At 36.6% G+C, this 24,725-nt stretch overlaps 1 protein-coding gene across 7 annotated transcripts in view; it reads left to right on the forward strand.

Annotated features, from left to right (window-relative positions):
• DLG1 (discs large MAGUK scaffold protein 1) overlaps positions 1 to 24,725 on the forward strand; it is a 258,661-nt gene that overhangs the window by 15,640 nt on the left and 218,296 nt on the right. For all 7 annotated transcript variants that reach the window (XM_061166872.1, XM_061166871.1, XM_061166873.1 and 4 more), the window contains exon 4: positions 6,566 to 6,732. In XM_061166872.1, coding sequence (XP_061022855.1) covers positions 6,566 to 6,732 — 167 coding nt within the window. The remainder of the gene's footprint in view (positions 1 to 6,565; positions 6,733 to 24,725) is intronic.

Here is a 24,725-nt window from a genome sequence, read left to right on the forward strand (position 1 = left end):
GTATACAATGTAGATTCACTATGAAAAACAGAGACTGCATGGGAAATATAAAATACTAATACTTGGGACTCCTAAGAAAAGCTCAATTTGTGTGTGCAGTTTTTGCAGAGGGTGCCTTTTTTGTTTAGGTCACCTTTGAAAAAGCTTCTCAGATACTACTGAAGGAATTGTAATTGAGAACTAGTTTCTGAAGAAGTATTATTACTTGCTCACTTCTGTTGTCTTGGGAATACCCTGATGATGAAGAAGTGTTGTAGACAAATGAAATAAAGTGAATAAACTGTGGAATGTTAGTCAAGATGGAATGAGTCAAGAATTAAGATGTAATGTTTGTGTGTGTGTGTGTGTGTGTATATATATATTTATATTTTTTTTAGGAAAGTGATAATAACTGTGACAACCTATCATTTCAAAAATATCACCATACTATACATATATTAGGGCTTCCCTGGTGGCTCAGAGGATAAAGCGTCTTAATGCGGGAGACCCGGGTTTGATCCCTTGGTTGGGAAGATCCCCTAGAGAAGGAAATGGCAACCCACTCCAGTATTTGTGCCTGGAGAATCCCATGGACAGAGGAGCCTGGTGGGCTACAGTCCACGGGGTCACAAAGAGTCGGACATGGCTGAGCAACTTTACTTTCACTTTCATATATTAACAAATATTTCAGTACTTTTGCTTATGGTTTTAGTTAGCCAAGTATGGTAACTAATCTCTTTTTAAATTGGGTCTTATCTGACAATATTAGTTCTCCTCACCCTAGAAAGAAGCAAAGAACTAAATAGTTAGAATAGATGTTATCAGTTCAGTTCAGTCACTCAGTCGTGTCCAACTCTTTACAACACATGAACCACAGCACACCAGGCCTCCCTGTCCATCACCAACTCCCGGAGTTTACCCAAACTCATGTCCATCGAGTTGGTGATGCCCTCCAACCATCTCATCCTCTGTTGTCCCCTTCTCCTCCTTCCCTCAATCCTTCCCAATATTAGGGTCTTTTCAAAGGGGTCAGCTCTTCGCATCAGGTGGCCATAATACTGGAGTTTCAGCTTCAACATCAGTCCTTCCAGTGAACACCCAGGACTGATTTCCTTTAGGATGGACTGGTTGGATCTCCCTGCAGTCCCAAGGGACTCTCAAGAGTTTTCTCCAACACCACAGTTCAAAAACATCAGTTCTTCGGCACTCAGCTTTCTTTATAGTCCAACTCTCAAATCCATGCAGGACTACTGGAAAAACCGTAGCCTTGACTAGACAGACCTTTGTTGACAAAGTAATGTCTCTGCTTTTTAATATGCTGTCTAGGTTGGTCATAACTTTCCTTCCAAGAAGTAAGTGTCTTTTAATTTCAAGGCTGCAGTCACCATCTGCAGTGATTTTGGAGCCCCCCAAAATAAAGTCAGCTACTGTTTCCCCATGTATTTGCCATGAAGTGATGGGACTGGATGCCATGATCTTTGTTTTCTGAATGTTGAGCTTTAAGCCAACTTTTTTGCTCTCCTCTTTCACTTTCATCAAGAGGCTCTTCAGTTCTTCGCTTTCTGCCATAAGGATGGTGTCATCTGGATATCTGAGGTTATTGATATTTCTCCTGGCAATCTTGATTCCAGCTTATGCTTCATCCAGCCCAGCCTTTCTCAGGATGTACTCTGCATATAAGTTAAATAAGCAGGGTGACAATATACAGTCTATACTCCTTTTCCTGTTTGGAACCAGTCTGTTGTTCCATGTCCAATTCTAACTGCTGCTTCCTCACCTGCATACAGGTTTCTCAAGAGGCAGGTTAGGTGGTCTGGTATTCCCATCTCTTTGAGAATTTTCCACAGTTTATTGTGATCCACACAGTCAAAGGCTTTGACATAGTCAATAAAGCAGAAATAGATGTTTTTTTTGGAAGTCTCTTGCTTTTTTGATGATCCAGCAGATGTTAGCAGTTTGATCTCTGGTTCCTCTGCCTTTTCTAAAACCAGCTTGAACATCTGCAGTTTCACAGTTCATGTATTGCTTAAGCCTGGCTTGGAGAATTTTGAAGCATTACTTTGCTAGCGTATGAGATGAGTGCAATTGTGTGGTAGTTTGAGCATTCTTTGGCATTGCCTTTCTTAGGGATTGGAATGAAAACTGACCTTTTCCAGTCCTGTGGCCACTACTGAGTTTTCCAAATTTGCTGGCATATTGAGTGCAGCACTTTCACAGCAGCATCTTTTAGGATTTGAAATAGCTCAACTGGAATTGCATCACCTCCAGTTTGTTTGTAGTGATACTTCTGCTGCTGCTGCTGCTGCTAAGTCGCTTCAGTTGTGTCCAACTCTGCGACCCCACAGATGGCAGCCTACCAGGCTCCACCGTCCCTGGGATTCTCCAGGCAAGAATACTGTAGTGGGTTGCCATTTCCTTCTAAGGCTCACATATTATATCCCATGTACTTTATTCATTTAAATTCCCCTAGAATCTCATTCAACTTATTTTTTATTGTGATGAAGTATTATATATATACCACATAAAATTTACCATTTTTAAGTGTGCAGTTCAGTGACACTGAGTAATTTCACATTGTTCTGTTGCTATCGCCACTATCCATTGTTTGGAATGTTTTCACTGTCTCAAATTGAATTGATTTATTTTTTAAAATTATTTATTTATTTATGGCTGTCCTGGATCTTCATCGCTTTGCTTGGGCTTCCTGTAGTTGCAGTGAGCAGGGGCTACTTTTTGTTGTGGTGCACAGGCTTCTTATTGCAGTGGCTTCTCTTGTTGCAGAGCACGGGCTTTAAGGTACACAGGCCTCAATAGTTGCAGCACACGAGCTCATTAGTTGTGGATCTCAGGCCTTGGAGTGCTGACTCAGTAGTTGTGGTGCATAGGCAGAGTTGTCTTGAGGCATGTGGAATCCTGCATCGGTGTCCCTGCATTGGCAAGTAAATTCTGAACCACTCGACCACCAGAGAAGTCCCCAAATTGAATTTCTTTACCTATTAAACAGTAACTCCACATTCTCTTCTTATCCCAGTCTGTGGGAATAACTTTTCTTTCTATCTCTATGTATTTGACTATTCTGGGTACCTCATTGAAGTGGAATTATACAATATTTGTCCTTTTGTGTTTGACTTAGTCTACTTAGCATCATATCTCTTCAAGACTCATTTACATTTGGGAAACATCAGTATATGTTTAAGATGTGGAATAAGATGGAATATTCCTTGTTTTTAAATAAAAATATTTTGTCCAGCTTGGGGAAAAAAAAAAAAAAGATTCATTTATCTATGTGGTAGATTTAATCAGAATTTTATTTGTTTTAAAGGGTGAATAATAATACATTGTTTTTATATACAGCATTTCATTTATTAACCATTCATCTGTTGATGAACATTTAGGTTATGTTCACCTTTTGGTTATTGTGAATAATGCTGCTGTGAACATGGGTATGTAAATATCTGTTTGAGTCCTTTCAGTTCTTTTGGGTATACCTATAAATGGAATTGCTGGATCAAATGGTGATTGTGTGTTTTAATATTTTGAGAAAACACCATATACATTCCACAGTGTATGTGGAAAACATACACTGTTTTCCATAGTGACTGCATTATTTATATTCCCACCAACAGTGACTGTTTTGTTGATAATAGCCATCCTGATGGATGTTTACTCAGCTTGTATTTTCTTAAGTGTGTTATAGCCAATAATGTGGATATTTGGTTCTCTAGTTCATTGGAGCTCAGATTCAGCAAATTAGGACTGTTTGATAACTTAATGTAAGACCTAGAAATGAGGCATTTCAGTTCGTAAAAGCAAGTTGCAAGTGAACGTTTGAAAAATTCATCTAGGAAACTCTTTATTCCTTGACCATTAAACGTTTACTCTGAGTTATATTATGGGCTTCCCAGGTGGCGCCAGTGGTAAAGAATCTGCCTGCCAGTGCAGGAGACATAAGAGACACAGGTTTGATCCCTGAATCGGGAAGATCCCCTGGAGTAGGAAATGGCAGCCCACTCCAGTATTTTTGCTGGGAGAGTTCCATGGGCAGAGGAGCCTGGCGGGCTATGGGGCTGCAAAGAGTTGGACACAGCTGAGTGAGCATACACAGAGCGCTGAGTTATATAATTAGTCTAGATTTCTGTTGTCCTATACTGTAGCCACTAGCTACGTGTAGGTATTTAATTAAACCCAAATAAATAAAATTATAAATTTAGTTCCTCAGTCACACTAGTCACATTTTAAATGCCCAAGAGCCGTATGTAGTGAGTGGCTACCATATTGGGTAGTATAGCTATAGAACATTTATCATTGCAGAAAGTTATTTTGGGCAGAACTGGTCTAAAATTTTAAAAGATTTTATGAAAGGGCAGTATATCAGTATTTCTGTTAATTATAGAAAGGTCACGTAGAAATTTAAAATTTGGAACTTCATTTACAGTATTGGAAAATACAAAATTTTTATGTATCTACCTGGGTTATTTATCTTGAGATTGGTAACTGACCAATTGCTCAACACTTATTTAGTGCTTTTAGGGGGCATAATACAAAAAGCTAAGAGCTTTTTGTTTGTTTTGTTTTTATGGAGGGGATTGGCGATCTTTGTCTAGATAGGTAGATCTACAAGTATTTATCTTCTACATATATAAAATATCTCTTACATATATAGAAATGCATGTTCTGCTACATAAGTATGTACATACTCTTGCACACATGTATATCTTATACAAAAAAAATGTTTTTCTCTAATATATTCTGGAAAATAGTCTGTATTTAAGTTTTTCTATTTATTATCGCAATGTCTTTTATAGTTCACCCTTCCCAACCTTCCTCGAACACACATACGCACCAGTTAAGGCTTTGACATTGCAGTTAGTTGCTGTGTCTTTTTTATTTTCTTTATACAGAAAAATCCTTACTTTTAAACAATTTATTTTCCCTTTCATGACATTGAAAGATACCAAGCCAGTGTCTTGTAGAATGTGTTCCTCTGAATCAGTTTTGTTCTTTGCTTTTCTGGTATCACTTAACATGTTCCTCTGTCCCTTTTATTTTCTCTGAACTAGAAGTTGGTTCTAGAGACTTGATATGGATTCAGGTTAAGCAATTCTTGTTTAATAAGAATCTTTTTTAGCTAACTCTCTGAATTTGGGGTTTGAGTCTTCCATGATGCTTATGTGAACAGTTGACCTAGTGATTCATGATTTATAAAATGCTTTTACATACAGTTTTCCACAGTAATATTAACATCTTGTGAAATAGGTTGATATTATTCTCACTGTCAGACTTTGGTTTTTATTAACCTTTTACCTGGAAAGTTCTACAGTTCCACTGGTTATCAAAACTATAAAGGGAGTTACTTTGTCTCTGCTGTCTTTTGATGTTTTTTAAAGGAGATACTAACGTTTTCATCATGTTGAGAAACAGATAAAAGTTATCCTTTCTAAATGTTATTTATGGACTTCTCTGGTGGCCCAGTGGTAAAGAATCCACCTGCCAATGCAAGAGATGCAGGTTTGATCCATGGGTCTGGAAGATCTACTGGAGAAGGAAATGGCAGCTCACTCCAGTATTCCTGCATGGGAAATCCCTGGCAAGAGGAGCCTGGAAAGCTACAGATCATGGGGTTGCAAAAGAGTCGGACATGACTTAGCGAATTTACAGTTATTGTATTTGGTTCTGTATAAGATAATACCCCATTTTTGCTGTTTAATAATTTCCCTCCTTTAAAAAATATCAACTCAAAATTATACCAGAAGATAAATAAAAAACTAGTAGTGGTGTACTTAAACATTATATAACTACCATTCAGAGTTTCCGAGCAGCATAACCAATGTTAATATACTAAAATTCATGTAATTCCAGTTGATAACAGAGTAACTTAACCTTCCAAATTATTCTGTGCTTCTATAAGTACATTTATCGTTTGTTTTAGTGTTTTGCCATACTTTTAACTGATTGTTTCTAAAATAACAAAATATTTTAACTTACTATTTTTAACTATTTGAATGTGAAGGTGTCTAAAAATACTTCCTAATCCTTTGATTTTATTTTAAAGTATTATTCATTTTTTGTCTTACTTTGGTTACTAGGGCAGTTAAAACCACTTGAGTGGTTTATATTCCAAACCTGGATATTGGTGATACAAATTTATAAAATATTAGTAATGATTTATTTCTGCAGAATTCAAAATAATGATACTAACTACTATCTTTAGGAGCTGTGTATGTGTCATTGTGCACTTTACATGCATTACATGAATCCTTGTAACAATTCACAGTGATAAGAGGCAGGTTATCAGAGGTTAAGTAACTTGCCTATACAGGTGATGGTAGGGTGATGAAGTAGGGATTTGAACTCAGCACTGACTATGAAGTATAAAAAGCCTGTGACTTTTGCACTGTGCCCTGCAGGTTCTGATACGACTGTGATATAATAAAATACTCACTGTTTAAGTACATTATAAGATTGGATTTATTTTACTAATCTGAGTAAAAGTTTTGCTTTTGAGTTATATTGTTTTAGCAATGCATAGTTTAATTAGAAAATGCAAATTACTTTTGAATTTTTCTTTTCTTTCCCTCACCTCTAGATATTCAAGAATTTTATGAAGTGACCTTACTGGATAATCCAAAATGTATAGATCATTCAAAGCAGTCTGAACCAATACAGCCTGTAAATACTTGGGAAATTTCCAGCCTTCCAAGCACTACTGTGACTTCAGAAACACTGCCAAGCAGCCTTAGCCCTAGTGTAGAGGTAAGAAAAAAAAAACTTTCCTTAAGCTGTTTTCAGTGATCAATTAATTAGGGCTCCTAAGTTTTTTCATTTATTAAATGAAATTTATAAAATGAATTCATTTATTTTGTGGGAGTATCATTTATAATGGTATGAAAAAGATGGGATTAAAAATATTTTTGAAGAAAAAGCTCAGAATTTCTGATACTCCTGTCTTAAAATGTAAATGGTTCAAAGTATGAAATACTTGACTATTAAAGTATTACTTTAGTCTTATTAGTATTACTTCAGCCTTATTAGACTTAGTATTACTTAAAGTCTTTAGACTGTTAAAGAAAACTCTACATCAGCAAGGCTCCTTTCTGGGATAATTAGATAGAAACTACTTTGAAAAGATGGTTCTGCTCTGGTATTTTTTTCAGACAGCAGTTGTTGCATTTATCCCTAGGATTCTGTCTTTATTGGCTTGAAGGATTGCTTTGTTAAATCTCACTAGAGACTGATCAATAAAGCTTAAGGACAGCATTGGTTTCTCTATTGTTTTTGAAGTTAAAAATTATATTTCTTTGAGTTTTCATAACTATTTTAGTAATGTTCTTTTTTGTTGTGATCTTTTATTGCTGGTGGAGTTATATATGGCATAACAGAGATGTGAAGCGTTTTGTAATGAGGATTCTGTCTGAGGCATATTAGTCATTTGAAGGTGGTTGACTGACTGACTTTGATTCTAGTGTCTTCTAATTACTGCTGGAGAAGTGCCTGGAAAATTGAATCAGGGAAAAAAGTATTGCAGCAACCACACAGCCCTTTGTTAATGAAATAGAGAAATTCTCAGTTTCCTCTTATATGAGATAACATAGAACTGTAGAATTTTAGAGCCAGAAGAATCAGAGAACATCTCATCCCCAGCCCCATCCCCCTTCATCTTAAAGATGAAGAAATTGCGATCCAGACGAAAATGAATAACTTGACCCAGTTTATTTGGCTAATTTGGGCAAGTCTACATTCTGATTTTAGACATCATAATACCCATTTCACAGTTCTCTTTACGAACTATAGCATGTCCTTATAGTTTTCTCTTTGGTTAGAAATTCTAGTGTTATATTGCCTATGTATCCTTATTTTCCTTTTTTATTGTTTTTGTCATTTTCTCTTAGATAATTTCAGTTTCTGTTCCCTTTATTTGGTGTATCATTTGTACTTACGTTAGTCCATTTCAGATAGATGTTTAAAATGTTAATCAGTAGTATAGTTTCTGTTTCACATTTATTATATAAGGAATTTTAAGAACCATGTGAAATTTTAAGAGAATTGGCTTCTTATTTAATAACTTTATTTTTCTACTGTCTCATTTATGACGCTCAGCTATAATTATAAAGCATAGAGTTCTTGAAGTTGATTTGTCTAATATTATAGGAGACTGTAGATTATGGCTGGCTCAGTGTAACCAGTAAAAGTAAATGTTCATTAAGGTTAAATAAATGGACAGTTCTGCATGCTGGAAGTTAATTTCCATATAGATTTTAGTCTGAAAGATCAACTATGCATTGAATTCCGTTAAGAATAGTATTGGAAACATTTTAACTTTTATAAAATTGTGAGGCACTGATACCTAGAATGCTTTTTGCATTGCTGATTTCTGCATCTCCTGAAAGGTATATTATGGACATAGTAAAGGTATCTAAAATTAATAGGAAAATAAGACTCTTCAGACACCAAATATCAGATCTTATTAATTAAGAATGTAGAGGAGAAGAAAATATGGTTACAAAATATTGTATAGGGCTTGGTGCATGGAAAATGCTGTAGTGGTGTTTGAAATCTGTACCCATTCATGGGTGGACTTAGTAAGGGGAGGTTGGGGTGTGTCCATCAAGTCCTAGATTTGATTGACAGAGAAAAATCTGTGAGCTAAGGTCAGTTGAAAGCAAGTACTGTTTTGCAAAGAGGACAGAATACCTGAAGATATTAATCTGAAAATGCAAATGGTTTTGAAATACACTGGTGGATGACAGTTCTAAGACTTAAAAAATAATAAGCTTGGCATATTTGGAGATTTGATTTCATTTCTTTTGAGGGAAAGAAGGAAGGGATGTTCTCATGTTAGCCATCCATTTATGCTTCATTTGGACAGAAAACATGTCTAAGTGACCTTTAACTTGATCTCTTATTTCAGTTCCTACTTTAGACTCTTAGGGGCACAGTGTATGGGACTGAAAAGAGAGTTGGATCATTTAATTCACCTCACATGTTTTACCCAGCTGAAGAGAATCCGCTGACTCAAATTTAAACAAATGCAAACAAAAGTTTTTATTGGACTATAACTTGGAAAAATGAAAATCATGAAAATATTTTGTCTTATATAAAAACTTAGAGTATTTTTACACAGTGCCCTAATTTTTGGATTAAAAAATAAGGTAGTCTTTTTCAGATAAAATGGCGTGCATCATGATCTTGTCTCTTTCACTTTGTGTTCACTTTTGTAGGATTATCTTAAAGAGTTACTTTTGCAAAGTATATGAGATTGATCAATTTCCACCTGGGCTTGCCTCTCTTAGTCTCTTAAAGTAAAAATTTTTGTCTTGGAAAGCATCTATCCACTTTTCTTTCTTGCCCTTTTATTTTTTTAACTGTTGATATCTAATCTAACTCTTGCAAGATTCCCATTTGTCAGTTAATATGTAGCCATGTGATTGTGTTTCTTCTATTTCTTCTGATGTAATAAAATAAGAATTAATGCTATTTTTAAAGTATTAGTATCATAGTATTAATTTAATTAGTACTCCATTTAGTTATAACTTTTTTTGGCTTTGGTATGTCTTTCTTTTACTTTGAACATATGCCTAGTAATACTAATTCATTTAGTTAGTATTCCATTTAATTATAACTTTTTTTGGTTTTGGTATATCTTTCTTTTACTTTGAACATATGCCTAGTGAGATGTTTGGAAATGTTTGTGTAATATTAATGATTGTCGGTGATGGGGATATTTTTTCTTCTTAGTACTTTTCTGTTACTTTTTAAAACTAATGAGCATGTGTCATTTTTATAAAAACATATCCATTCTAAAATAAGAGCAATTACTTTTAGAGATTTTAAGGAGAGGAATATTTGAAAGGAAGCAAAATGCAAGAGTAGGAGAAACTGCCTGATTTAAAGAGAAATTCCAACAGAGGGGGCATGCACCTTCTTTTTGTCTGCTCAAACAAGATGCCACAGACTGAGTGGCTTATCAATAACACAGATTTATTTCTTACAGTTCTGGAGAATGGGAAGTCCAAGATCAGGGCACTAATAGGTTCACTGTGTAGTGAGATCTCACTTTCTGGTTCATCAGTGACCATTTTCTTGCTGTGTCCTCATCACCGAAGAAGGTGTGAAGAAGCTCTCTGAGGTTTCTTTTGTATGAGCACTAAAGCCATTCACAAAAGCTCTACTCTGGAGACATAATCACTTCCCAAAGGCCCCATTTGTTAATACTGTCACATTTGGGGTTAGAATTTCAACCTGTGAATTTGGAGAACTATACATTTAGTCTATGGTAATCCTGTTCCTGATGATACAGTGCATTTCGAATGGATCAAAGATTCAAACGTTTAAAAAAAAAATGAAAATAAACTTTTAAATCATTTTTGGATAGAGTGAAAGCTTTTCTAAACATGACAACAAAGAAAATCTTGAAAAATTCAAAGAGAAGGTTACTGACTCTGTAGAATTTCTTTGTGGACTTTATAGTGTTTGATTGTTTGAACTTTAATTGTAGAATTTCTGTATCTTGAAAGATACAATGAAGAAATAAGAAATGATAGACTGGGAAGAAATTCCATCACGTATAAAAAAAGGAATGAATTTCTAACCCTTTTAACTCAGGAAACCTCTTATAGGTCAGTAAGAAGAAAAAGGCCAAATTCAATAGGAAAGTGACCAAAGGATAGGAATGGGCAGTTTGAAGGAAAAGAAATATAAACAGGCCAATAAACCTATGAAGAGATGTTCAATGTAACTTAAAAAAAATTAACAGAATATTCTTCACTAACTTGACTGTCAAAGTTTAAATATGAGGAAACAGAAACTCTTACACTGTTGGTAGGAAAATACTGTGGTGTAACAATTTTTAAAGATAGCTTGACAGTAAATATTCATATCCTTTGATCCAGTGTATGTCATGGATGGACTCTCACAAACTATTAATATATATTAAAAATATATGTATGTATGTTCATTACAATACTACTTGTAATATTAGTAAAAAACAAAGCAATCCAAATGAGTATCAGTAAGAAACTGGATAAACATATTATTGTACAGCCACTTAATGCAATATAAAGTAGCAGGCATAAAAGTACAAGTCTCTGTATCTCTTATATGTTATTAAATGATTGAAAGTAGGTTGCAGATCAAAAAGTATAGTGTGACTCTGTGATAAAAGAGAGTTAATTTAGGTAGATTAAAAAGAAATTCTTTATACAGTACAGGTGACTAATTACCATTACATACTACATAGTATACTATTATATACTATAATAATACTATTATACAGTAGAGGTATGAATAGATTCAAGGGATTAAATCTCGTAGAGTGCCTGAAGAATTATGGACAGAGGTTTGTAACACTGTACAAGAAACAGTAACCATAAGCAAAGTGGTTGTCTGAGGAGGCTTTACAAATAGCTGAGGAAAGAAGGGAAGTGAAAAGCAAGGCAGAAAAGGAAAGATACATTCAACTGAATGCAGGACTCTAGAGACTAGCAAGGAGAGATAAGGCCTTTTGCTTTCAACAGTGCAAAGTAGAGGGAAATAATAGAATAGGAAAGACTAGAGATCACTTCAAGAAAATTGGAGATATCAAGGAAACATTTCATGCAAAGATGGGCACGGTAAAGGACAGAAATGATAAGGACCTAACAGAAGCAGAAGAGATTAGAACAGGTGGCAAGAATACACAGAAGTATACAAAAAAGGTCTTAATGACCAGGATAACCATGATGGTGTGGTTATTCACCTAGAGCCAGACATCCTGGAGTGTGAAGTCCAGTGGGTCTTAGGAAGCGTCACTATAAACAAAGCTAGTGGAACTGATGGAATTCCAGCTGAGCTATTTCAAATCCTAAAAGATGATGCTGTGAAAGTGCTACTCTCAATATGCCAGCAAATTTGGAAAAGTCAGCAATGGCCACAGGACTAGAAAAGGTCAGTTTTCATTCCAGTCCCAAAGAAGGACAGAGCCAAAGAATGTCCAGACTACCGCACAATTGCATTCATTTCACATGCTAGCAAGATAATGCTCAAAATCCTTCAAGCTAGACTTCAACAGTGTGTAAACCAAGAACTTCCAGATATACACCTGAGTTTAGAAAAGGCAGAGGAACCAGAGATCAAATTGCCAGCATACATTGGATCATAGAAAAAGCAAGAGAATTTCAGAAAAAACATCTCTGCTTCATTGACTACACTAGAGCCTTTGTGTGGATCACAACAAACTGGATAATTCTTCAAGAGACGGGAATACCAGACCACCTTACCTGCCTCCTGCAAAACCTGTGTGCAGGTCAAGAAGCAACAGTTAGGACTGGACATGGAACAAGAGCCTGATACAAAATTGGGAAAAGAGTACATCAAGGAATGTTGTCACCCTGCTTATTTAACTTATATGCAGAGTACATCATTTGAAATGCAGGGCTGGATGAATCACAAGCTGGAATCAAGATTGCCAGGTGAAATAACAGTCTCCTGTATGCAGATGATACCACTCTAATGGCAGAAGGTGAAGAGGAACTAGAGCTGCTTGATGAGGGTGAAATAGGAGAGTGAAAAAGCTGGCTTAAAACTCAGCATTCAAAAAACTAAAATCTTGGCCTCTAGTCCCATCACTTGGTGGCAAATAGAAGAGAAAAACATTAGAAGCAGTGAGAGATTTTATTTTCTTGAGCTCCAAAATCCCTCTTGACAGTGACTGCAGCCTTGAAATTAACAGATGCTTGCTTCTTGGAAGAAAAGCTATGACAAACCTAGATGGCATATTAAAAAGCAGAGACATCACTTTGCCGACAGAGGTTCATTTAGTCAAAGCTAGGGTTTTTGTCATGTACGGATGTGAGAGTTGGACCACAAAGAAGTTCAACCACTGAAAAATTGATGTTTTCGAACTGTGGTGGTGGTGAAGACTCTTGAGAGTCCCTTGGACTGCAAGGAGATCAAATCAGTCAATTCTAAAGAAAACCAACCCTGAATATTTGTTGGAAGGACTGATGCTAAAGCTCTAAAACTTTGACCACCTGATGCGAAGAGCTGACTTATTGGAAAAGACCCTGATGCTGGAAAAGATTAAAGGCTGGAGGAGAAGAGGGCAGCAGAGGATGAGATGGTTAGATAGCATCACCGGCTCAATGGACATGAATTTGAGCAAACTGTGGAGAATTCTGAAAGAGATGGGAATACCAGACCACCTGACCTGCCTCTTGAGAAACCTCTATGCAGTTCTAACTGAACATGGAACAACAGACTGGTTCCAAATACAAAAAGGAGTACGTCAAGGCTGTATATTGTCACCCTGCTTATTTAACTTACATGCAGAGTACATCATGAGAAACGCTGGGCTGGAAGAAGCACAAGCTGGAATCAAGATTGCCGGGAGAAATATCAATATCCTCAGATATGCAGATGACACCACCCTTACGGCAGAAAGTGAAGAAGGACTAAAGAGCCTCTTGATGAAAGTGAAAGAGGAGAGCAAAAAAGTTGGCTTAAAGCTCAGCATTCAGAAAACTAAGATCATGGCATCCAGTCCCATCACTTAATGGCAAATACATGGGGAAACAGTGGAAACAGTGACTGACTTTATTTTTCTGGGCTCCAAAATCATCACTGCACATGGTGATTGTAGCCATGAAATTAAAAGACACTTGCTCTTTGGAAGGAAAGTTATGACCAACCTAGACAGCATATTAAGAAGCAGAGATATTACTTTGTCAACAAAGGTCTGTCTAGTCAAGGCTGTGGTTTTTCCAGTAGTCGTATATGGCTTTGAGAGTTGGACTATAAAGAAAGCTAGCACAGAAGAATTGATGCTTTTGAACTGTGGTGTTGGAGGAGATTCTTGAGAGTCCCTTGGACAAAACGAGATCCAACCAGTCCATCCTAAAGGAGATCAGTCCTGGGTGTTCATTGGACGGACTGATGCTGAAGCTTGTATTTAATGCTGTAAAATAATTCACCTGCTTTAATTTGAGTTAGGAGATAGTAGAATTAAAGCATATATTCAGTCTACTGGGTTTAATCTGAAGTCCTCTAAACAGTAACTTTATACATTTATTGAAGTACTGTATAATATTCATATGTAAAGGTCCACAAATTATAAATGTATAGCTTGATGAGTAGAGAAGGCAATGGCACCCCACTCCAGTACTCTTTCCTGGAAAATCCCATGGACGGAGGAGCCTGGTGGGCTGTAGTCCATGGGGTCGCGAAGAGTTGGCCATTGCCGGGAGAAATGTCAATAACCTCAGATATGCAGACGACACCACCCTTATGACAGAAAGTGAAGAGAAACTAAAAAAGCTCTTGATGAAAGTGAAGGAGGCGAGTGAAAAAGTTGGCTTAAAGCTCAACATTCAGAAAACTAAGATCATGGCATCCAGTCCCATCACTTCATGGCAAATAGATGGGGAAACAGCAGAAATGGTGTCAGACTTTATTTTTGGGGGCTCCAAAATCACTGCAGATGGTGATTGCAGCCATGGAATTAAAAGATGCTTAATTCTTGGAAGGAAAGTTATGACCAACCTGGATAGCGTATTTAAAAGCAGAGACATTACTTTGTCAACAAAGGTCCGTCTAGTCAAGGCTATGGTTTTTCCATTAGTCATGTATGGATGTGAGAGTTGGACTATAAAGAAAGCTGAGTGCCGAAGAATTGATGCTTTTGAGCTGTGGTGTTGGAGAAGACTCTTGAGAGTCCCTTGGACTGCAAGGAGATCCAACCAGTCCATCCTGAGGAGATCAGTCCTGGGTGTTCATTGGAGGGACTGATGTTGAATCTGAAACTCCAATACTTTGGCCACCTCATGCAAAGAGTTGACTCATTGGAAAAGACCCTGATGCTGGGAAAGATTGAGGGCAGGAGGAGAAGGGGACGATAGAGGATGAGATGGGTGGATGGCATCACCGACTCAATGGACATGGGTTTGGGTGGACTCCGGGAGTTGGTGATGGAGCTGGAAGGCCTGATGTGCTGCAATTCATGGGGTCACAAAGAGTCAGACATGACTGAGTGACTGAACTGGACCGACTGAGCTGAGCGACTTCACTTTCACTTTTCACTCTCATTCATTGGAGAAGGAAATGGCAACCCACTCCAGTGCTCTTGCCTGGAGAATCCCAGGGACAGAGGAGCCTGATAGGCTGCCGTCTCTGGGGTCGCACAGAGTTGGACACGACTGAAGTGACTGAAGTGGCAGCAGCAGCTTGATGAATTACTGCATTGTGAATACATCAAGTCAGGGGGAAAAAATGGAATGACTGCTAATGGGTTCTGGAATTGGACAGTGATAATAGTTGCAAAACTCTGTGAATATACTAAAAACCACTGAATTGTGCACTTTAAAATTTGGTGAATTTTATAGTATGTCCTTTATATTTCAATTTTAAAAAAGAAATATACCAGTATACCCCCCAAATCTCCCTCTTACCTTTTGTATTCACTACCTACTCCCCTTTCCTCAAAGGGCTATCTTAATTTCTAACACCATATATGTTTTGCCTCTTTTAAAACTACATATTAATAGATTCATATAGTACGTGCTCTAGCTTCTTGTATCTAGCTTTTTTTCATGTGTGAATTTCATTCATAATTTGAAGTTTTTCCATTATTACTGCTCTTTAATATTCCATTGTATGATATAACCACACTGTATTTATCCATTCTGTTGATGATGAATATTTGACTTGTTTTGGGTTAGTGCTGCTTTGGATATTCTTTTATGGTTATATCTGCCATAGCACAGTGTTTAACTTCTTAAAAATCACCATACTTTGCAGAGGTGTTCAATAAAAATCACAGGGCTTACATATTTAGAAAATGGGGGACTCAAAAGTTAAAACTTATAAGTGCCACATATACCAAAGCTAAGGATCTAATGAAAATGGCAGCACAGTTTCGCAAATGTTAAATGATTAAGAAATGCATAAATTACAATATATATGACATTTTACCATGAAAAAAAAATCTTGCTTGATACGGGAGTGTGTGGCCTGGTTGAGGCTTGTGAGTTATTGTGAAGTGCTGGTGGGGAGAGTTATTTGAAAGTAGACGAGAAGTTACGCCACCAATGTGACTCATAACACTCAAACTAAAGCCTGAAATACGTACATTTTATGTATTCCTATGTGTCTTTTTCCATCTGGGTTCAATTTTCTGTCCTTACCTAGTGTTCCTCATAGATAGGATTGTGCATAAGCAAATGTGAAATTTGTGCTTTGTTCATATTGTTCCCTAATACATCAGTTGCATTGGAACAAATTTACATTTTTAGAATAACACAGCAGAACTGTGTACATTTTTTGGGCACCTGTGTATGTGTTTCTGTTGCATATACACCCAATTGTGAAAATGATATATTTAGTTTTAGAACATAATGGAAACAGTTTTGCAAAATGATTATACATGTTTTTATTAATATAATTTATATAATTATGTAAAACAATATAATTGGTTTTATTAATATAACTAATATATATTATAAAATATAATATTTTATTAACATAATTACATTATGTGCAAAGTAAGTTACTAAACTTACTATTCAAAGTAAGTTTCATTTTTCATGTAATGGTCAACACTTGTTATCATTTGTCTTTTTATTAATAATTTCAGCCATTCTGGTAGGTGTGTACTGGTACTTCATAGTTGTATTTGCACTTCCTCATTAACAAGATTAACAAACACCTTTTCATATGTTTACTGTTCATTTTGCTATCTTTTTTGAAGTGTTCAAGTTTTAACACACTTTTTGCTGAGTTATGTTTTCTGTCTTATTGATTTGTAGGAGGTCTCTATCTGGAATGATTCCTTTGTCAGATATATGTGTAATATGTATTTTTTTCCCCACTCTGAAGCATTCTTTTTAATCTTTTAATTATCAAGTACAATCTTCTAATAATAAAGATTTCTTTTATATAGTTCAATTTATGCTTAATGCTTTTTGTGCCTTTTGAAGTGTTTTCCAACTCTTAGGTCATAAAGATATTCTACTGTATTATTTGTTAGAGGCTTTTATTTTGGCTTTCACATTTATATCTAATTTGTGCTGCAGTTTGCAAAGTTTCACATGAATCAGCATTCCAATATGTCTCATTCTTGCCACTCTAGTCTAAACCATCCTCATTTTTGGCCTAAATTCTTGACCTGTTTGTATTCGCACTTTCCCTTTTTGAATTTATGACCAGTTTATTTACAAGATTAACTTTATAAAATGCAAATTATGTCATTACCTTTCATTGGATTTCCATTCCTCTCAGAATGAAGTAGGAAATCCCTCATGAGACTCAGAAATCCCAAATTGGTTGGCCACTGCCTGTTTCTCCCCTCATCTTTTAGAATTCTTTTCTTCTTTGGTCACTGGTCATTTTATTTTGAATGTCAGTTCATTTAGTCAACAGATACTGAGTACCTATTGCATTTATCTAGTAGGTTAGAAGGTGATAAGTGATACGAGAGGAAAGAAAGAATAGGGGATTAAGAGGAACAGGGATGCCAGATTGTGTGTGGGGGGGATGCTTTGCAATTTTAAATAGGGTATTTATGGTAGGCCTGGTTGAGGTGATACTTGTGTAAAAATTGGAAGTTAATGCAACGTTTGAGGGACAACCAGTGTAAAAACCAAGGCAAGAAGAAGGCTGGAATATATGAGAAATAGCAGTATGGCCAGCGGGGCTAGAGCGGAGTGAATAAGGAGCAATGGGAGATGAGGTCAGAGTGTAAGACAAGGGCAGATCATGTGAAGCATTTGCAAAGTTTTGGACAGAGGAGTGGCATCATTTAACCTAAACTTTAAAAGGATCATTCAAGATGTTTTGTTGAAAATTCAACAAAATTCAGCAAAAAATTCAACAAAATAGTAAGGGTAGAGCAGGAGACCTATTAGGAATCTGTTACAGTAATCCAGTTAAGGATGGATATATGTGATAATGAAGTTGCTAAGTGACTGCATTATGAGATATTTTGTAAAATGAAAAGAATAGACCAACAAACATTCACGTAGAGTCAACATTTACTAATATTTTATAACATTTGCCTTTTCTCTGTATGGTATTTGGGGAATCTATTTGAAAATAAGGCATAGACATCATGCACTTAACTTGTAAAAACTTCATATATCTCCTATGAGTAAGAATAGTCAAACATTCTCCTGTGTAACCTTGCAACTATTATCACACCTAAGAAAGTTAATAAATATTATTAAATTATCTCTCCAATCCACAGTTGATTCTGATCTATCTTTTAGGACTTTTAAAAAGCCAGTTAAGATTCATGTACTGAATCTGATCAAGTCAATTTTTATCTGAATTTCCCTGATAACAGAACTTGAGGCAGAGAGCTAATGCTTTATTAGGTACTTTATTTAGAGAGTTCATTCACTTCTAGGGAGCACAAGTAAGGGAAAAGGTGAATAAGCTGGAAATAAGGAAAAACTAATACAAGGATGCTTCCTGCCACTAAGTGTGACTGATTGCTGAATCTTGGGTATAGCATCTCTGAGAAGCCATAGAGAATTTAACTTCTGGCTTCTGGTGACCGTCAGTTCCCCTGCACTTCAGGGTTGTGGATTTGTGGGTGCAGGGGATATGGTATTTGGTTTTACAGGAAAGCTGCAAGTAAGGAGGTGAGAGGGTGAACTGTGGACGACAGGCCAGAGGCCTGAGGTGCTGCCAGGGTGGCTCAGGGTGAAAAGCAGATGTGAAAGTCTGGGGGCAGGCAATGCAGTGAGTCAGGAGGGCACATACCAAAACTGGTATATTGTCTTTACTCACTTAAAATCTAGAGGAATGGCCTCCCCATCTTTTTTTACCACTTTAAATGACTTTTTGAAGAGACCATGCCAGTTGTCTTATAGTATAACACATATTGTATATTTGTTTAGCCGTCTTTTTTCATGTTAAGTCATTTCAATAAGTCTTAGATTTCTGATAACAGGAGTTAGATGTCAAGGTTGATTAGACTCATTTTTGGTAAGCAGACTTCATAATGATACATGGTACTTCAGATTGTGTCACAGCAGGAAGCATACAATATCAGGTTGTTGCGCTTGTGATAATTAAGTATGATTACTTAGGGGTGGTGACCTCCAGATCCTCCTTGTACAGTTATGATTTTCTTTTTGTAGTTGTTAAGTATTTTTGGGGGTAGCACTTTAGCACCTTGTATTGAGTTAATATTTACCTGATTTGCCCATTAATGATCTTTGCCTACATCACTTATTCCATTAGAAGTTTCAAAATGTGTTGATTATTCTTTCTAATTTTATCATTCCATTTGTATTTATTAGTTGGTGTTCTTCTGTAAAAAGTATTTATCCCCATCAGTTAGGGCTGAAACTTTGTTTCTCCTAAAAAAGATAGGCTAAAGCTTATATTTTCTTTTAATGCCTAGTTTTTAGAGTAGTTTGTATGATGGTCCCCTGCAAAGGTGACTAAATAGCCCTACACCCACACTTTATTCTTGGTCTTCTGAATAAAACTATCACTGTTAAAAAATAAAAAACCAATTATCACCATGGACTGAAGGATGTTACTTATTTAGCGTTTGCAGTCTATTTCAGTTATTCAGTTCAGTCAGTTCAGTTGAGTTGCTCAGTCATGTCTGACTCTTTGCGACCCCATGGATTGCAGCATGCCAGGCTTCCCTGTTCATCACCAACTCCTGGAACCTACTCAAACTCATCTCCATCGTGTTGATGATGCCATCCAACCATCTCATCCTCTGTCATCCTCTTCTCCTCCCACTTTCAGTCTTTCCCAGCATCAGGGTCTTTTTCAATGAGTTGGTTCTTCACATCAGGTGGCCAAAGTACTGGAGTTTCAGCTTCAGCATCAGTCCTTCCAAGTAATATTCAGGACTGATTTCCTTTAGCATGGACTGATTGAATCTCCTTGCAGTCCAAGGGACTCTCAAGAGTTTTCTCCAACACCACAGTTCAAAAGCATCAATTGTTTGGCACTCAGCTTTCTTTATAGTCTAACTCTCACATTCATACATGACTACTGGAAAAACCATAGCTTTGACTAGACGGACCTTTGTTGGTAAAGCAGTGTCTTTACTTTTTAATATGCTATCTAGGTTAGTCATAGCTTTTCTTCCAAGGAGCAAGCGTCTTTTAATTTCATGGCTGCAATCACCATCTGCAGTGATTTTGGAGCCCCCTAAAATAAAGTCTCTCAGTGTTTCCATTGTCTCCCTATCTATTTGCCATGAAGTGATGGGACTGGATGCCATGATCTTAGTTTTTTGAATGTTGAGTTTTAAGTCAACTTTTTTACTCTCTTTCACTTTCGTCAAGAGGCTCTTTAGTTCTTGGCTTTCTGCCATAAGGGTGGTGTCATCTGCATATCTGAGGTTATTGATAGTTCTCCTGGCAATCTTGATTCCAGCTTTTGCTTCACCCAGCCTGGCATTTTGCATGATGTACTCTGCATATAAGTTAAATAAGCAGAGTGACAATATACAGCCTTGATAGACTCCTTTCCCGATTTGGAACCAGTCTGTTGTACCTTGTCCAGTTCTAACTGTTGCTTCTTGACCTGCATATAGATTTCAGTTACTACTCTTTGGATACTCAGATTACTCCAAATGTGGATGATCTCTTGAAGGGACCGCTCCATGCCCTTTGGACATGCATATACATTTGTCTTTGAGCATGTTCTTGCATGCTCACAGTTTTCCCAAATTCATTTTGAATTTTCACTGCCTCAGAACTAGAATCAGCGGAATAGTGACTTCTGTTTCTCTGTTCCATCTGAATGCCTTTTCTTTGCGGTATTATTTTTGGTATGTAAGAGTAAAGAGTCAGGTGACAGAGCCTTTTCTTTAGTCTTTTGCATCGAAATTAGTAAAATAAAATTTGAGAAACATTACTGGTTTAAACATATTATAGTATTAATTTTTAAACTGGTACATTGTGTTCTTTCTTCCTTTCTTAAAAAAAATGTTCACATGTTCCATAGGAAAGGATTATAAAAACCTTGTTTTCAAGTTACATAGTTTTAAAGGGCACCTTCACATGCATTATTATATTTTGAGATATTACAGGATTATGGATTCTTGCTTACTAGTAATCTCCTAATATATATGAGTTAAGTCAGATTTTGCTCTTTAGTACTTAGAGCTGATACTTGCTTTAAAATTCAGCAAACTGTAATTCAGGGATGTTGTGACTGCCTAAACTTACATTATTATCATTTGGGAAAACTGAGATTAGAACTTAGAATTTCAGACTTTAAGGCAGATATTTTTCTTTGACGTAATTTAATAAACTTGCTTAGTAATTGGATTTGTTACCTAGACAATGAAAATATGACACTATAGTTAATAAAATAAGAGAAAAATGAGTAATTTGAATTTACAAGCTGGGTTTAGAAAAGGCAGAAGAACGAAATTGCCATCATCCGTTGAATCATAGAAAAAGCAAGAGAATTACAGAAAAACATCTACTTCTGTTTCATTGACTACGTTAAAGCCTTTGACTGTGTGGATCACAACAAACTATGGAAAATTCATAGAGATGGGAATACCAGACCACCTTCCCTGTCTCCTGCGAAACCTGTATGCAGGTCACGAAGCTCCAGTTAGAACTGGACATGGTACAACAGACTGATTCAAAGTTGGGAAAGTAGTATGTCAAGGCTGTATATTGTCACCCTGCTTATTTAACTTCTATGCAGAGTACAGCATGCAAAATGCTAGGCTCGATGAAGCACAAGCTGGAATCAAGATTGCCAGGAGAAATATCAATAATGCAGATGATACCACCCTTATGGTAGAAAGCGAAGAGAAACTAAAGAGCCTCTTGATGAAAGTGAGAGAGGAGAGTGAAAAAGCTGGCTTAAAACTCAACATTCAAAAAACGAAGATCATGGCATCAGGTCCCATCACTTCATAGCAAATAGAAGGGGAAACAGTGGAAAGAGTGACAGACCTTACTTTCTTGGGCTCCAAAATCACTGCAGTTGGTGACTGCAGCCATGAAATTAAAAGACACTTGCTCCTTTGAAAAAAAGCTATGACAAACCTAGACAGCATTTTTAAAAGCAGAGACATTACTTTGCCAGCAAAGGTTTGTCTAATCAAAGCTATGGTTTTTTCAGTAGTCATGTATGGATGTGAGAGTTGGACCAGAAAGAAGGCTGAGCGTTGAAGAATTGATGCTTTTGAACTGTGGTGTTGAGAAGACTCTTGAGAAGTCCCTTGAACTGCAAGGAGATCCAACCAGTCCATCCTAAAGGAAATCAGTCCTGAATATTCATTGGAAGGACTGATGCTGAAGCTGAAACTTTAATACTTTCGGCACCTAATGCAAAGAACAGATTCATTAGAAAAGACCCTGATGCTGGGCATCATTGAAGACAGGAGGAGAAGGGGACAACAGAGGATGAGATGGTTGGATGGCATCATTGATTCGATGGAGATGAGTTTGAGTAGGTTCCAGGAGTTGGTGATGGACAGGGAACCCTGGCATGCTGTAGTCTAAGGGGTCTCAAAGAGTCCGACATGACTGATCGACTGAACTGAACTGATGCTGAAGCTGAAACTCCAGTACTTCGGCAACCTGATGTGAAGAGCTGACTCGTTGGAAAAAACCCTGATACTGGGAAAGACTGAGGGCAGGAGGAGAAGGGGATGACAGAGGATGAGATGGTTGGATGACATCACCGACTCAATGGACATAGTTTGAGCAAACTCTGGGAGATGGTGAAGGACAAGGCGTGCTGCAGTCTTTGGGGTCACAAAGAGTCAGACACAACTGAGTGACTGAACAACAAAAGTAATTTTAATAGAGACAGAAACATAACAGGCTAGTTTGTAGAAAACACATAGGATGTAGTTAACATAGGAATGGCAATACACTCCAGTATTCTTTCCTGGAGAATTCCATGGACAGAGGAGCCTGGCGGGCTGTAGTCCATGGGATCGCAGAGTCGGACATGACTGATGACTGACACTTTCACTTGTCACTTTTAACATAGGGAAGTGAAATTACTCTCTGTAGCAATGGCTTCTGAAAGTGGTTTGGTATGTATATTCCAATTGGAATGTCTGTACTTTATCCATCTTACATGACCCAACTCAGAAACTGTCCATGTGAGATCTTCACTCATCTTTTCTCTGAGACAAATCCCTTCTGAATGCCGGTAGCACTTTGTAGTTTTCTTATAGGACTTATATTTTACTGTTATTTTGGACTCTTTTCCAATTTCTCTTTTAAAAATTTTTATTCTTTTGAAAAAATGTACATCTACAGGAAAATTATAAGAATAGTGAAGTTGTCATTTTGTCACATTTGCTTGTTTCCTGTACCTATGTACACACACTTTTAAAATTTATTCTTGCTCACCCATTTGAGAGCAAATTGCAGGCATGATCTTTAGCCTTAAATACTTCAGCACAGTTCTCTAGTGAAAAAGGAATTTATTTTGTATGACTTTCCCTATAAACATCTAGTATACAATTAGCAGACTGAAAAAATTTAAAGTTGATACAATGGTAATATGTCCAATAGTGCTATTGTCAGTCCATATTCAAATTCAGTACGTATCTTTGGTACCATCTATCCTGTAACTCTCAATCCTAACGCAGACCTTCATTTCACTTCTTACTTTGGTAAGTTCTTACTTTGTTGAGAACTTCGGTAAGAACAACTTTGGAAGACAGCTGACCAAACTTTATAGCTTCATAATTTTTTCACATTTTTGAATTACTGCCTTCAGAGTAATTGATAATCGTTGGTATTGGTGCTCAGCTTGTCTTCCTCTGTCCTTCATCAGTGTCCTCAAGGTTTTTATCCTTCTTCCTAATATTCTATTTTTCTAGCACAATGTCTCTCTCTCTCTCAGTACATCCCAGAGACCCTAGTTTGAACTCCCTCTCTCTGCCACCAGATTTACAGTGCTGTCTCATTTAATTCCAGTTTTTAAGTGGTGTGAGTGTATAAAACTTGAAATAATGCACAATCCTTAGAGACCCTGTAATTTAAAAGTTTCATCAAGACCAAAGCTGACAGGTGTGTGTACTAAGTGACTTGTGCATTATATGTTTCTGCAAGTGATTTTGATGACCACTATGCTGTTATTTTATATTCACTGTTATGTAATTTTTATATTTTTATGTTTATATCTATGACAACCTTATTTCAGTGTTTAAGTGGTAGATGCTAGTTCTAGAACTGAAGGATATACCACTAAAATAATAACTTTGAAATGGAAGTGAAATATAATGAAATGCTATGAGAGAAGTGGAACAACTGCCATATTATGCCAAGCTGTTAATCTAGGAGAAAACTTGGCAAAATATTATAGTTACTAAGAAAATAAAAATCTGTTAAAGCTTAAGTGTACCACAATAGTTACAGATTCATGCTCTGCAAGAAGGCATCCCCAGTTAGTTTTAAATTATGAGTTTTGATTATAAGACATTTTCAGTAACTCATTTAAAAATAATTTTATTTGTTATCCATATCTGCATCTGTTACCATCTTCAGTATTAGAGCATTACTATCACCTCATATGCTCTTAAACAAGCTCCCCCTTGTGTTTCTCCAAATGTGAAAAATGGGGGGATTTTGAGTTGGAATAAAATGCATATATAATTTTTCCCAGTAAAGTGTATGGATATTTAAAATAACCCTCCCCATTTGTTTGGATTACCAAAGTAATGCATGCTCACTGCAGAAATTTCCAACTTTATAGAAATATGTTTTCAGTTATGTGAAAGTCATTGTCTCAGATAAATATTGAAAGCGTCTGTT

The sequence above is a fragment of the Dama dama genome, chromosome 19, assembly GCF_033118175.1.
Source record: "Dama dama isolate Ldn47 chromosome 19, ASM3311817v1, whole genome shotgun sequence".
NCBI classification, from domain to species: domain Eukaryota; kingdom Metazoa; phylum Chordata; class Mammalia; order Artiodactyla; family Cervidae; genus Dama; species Dama dama.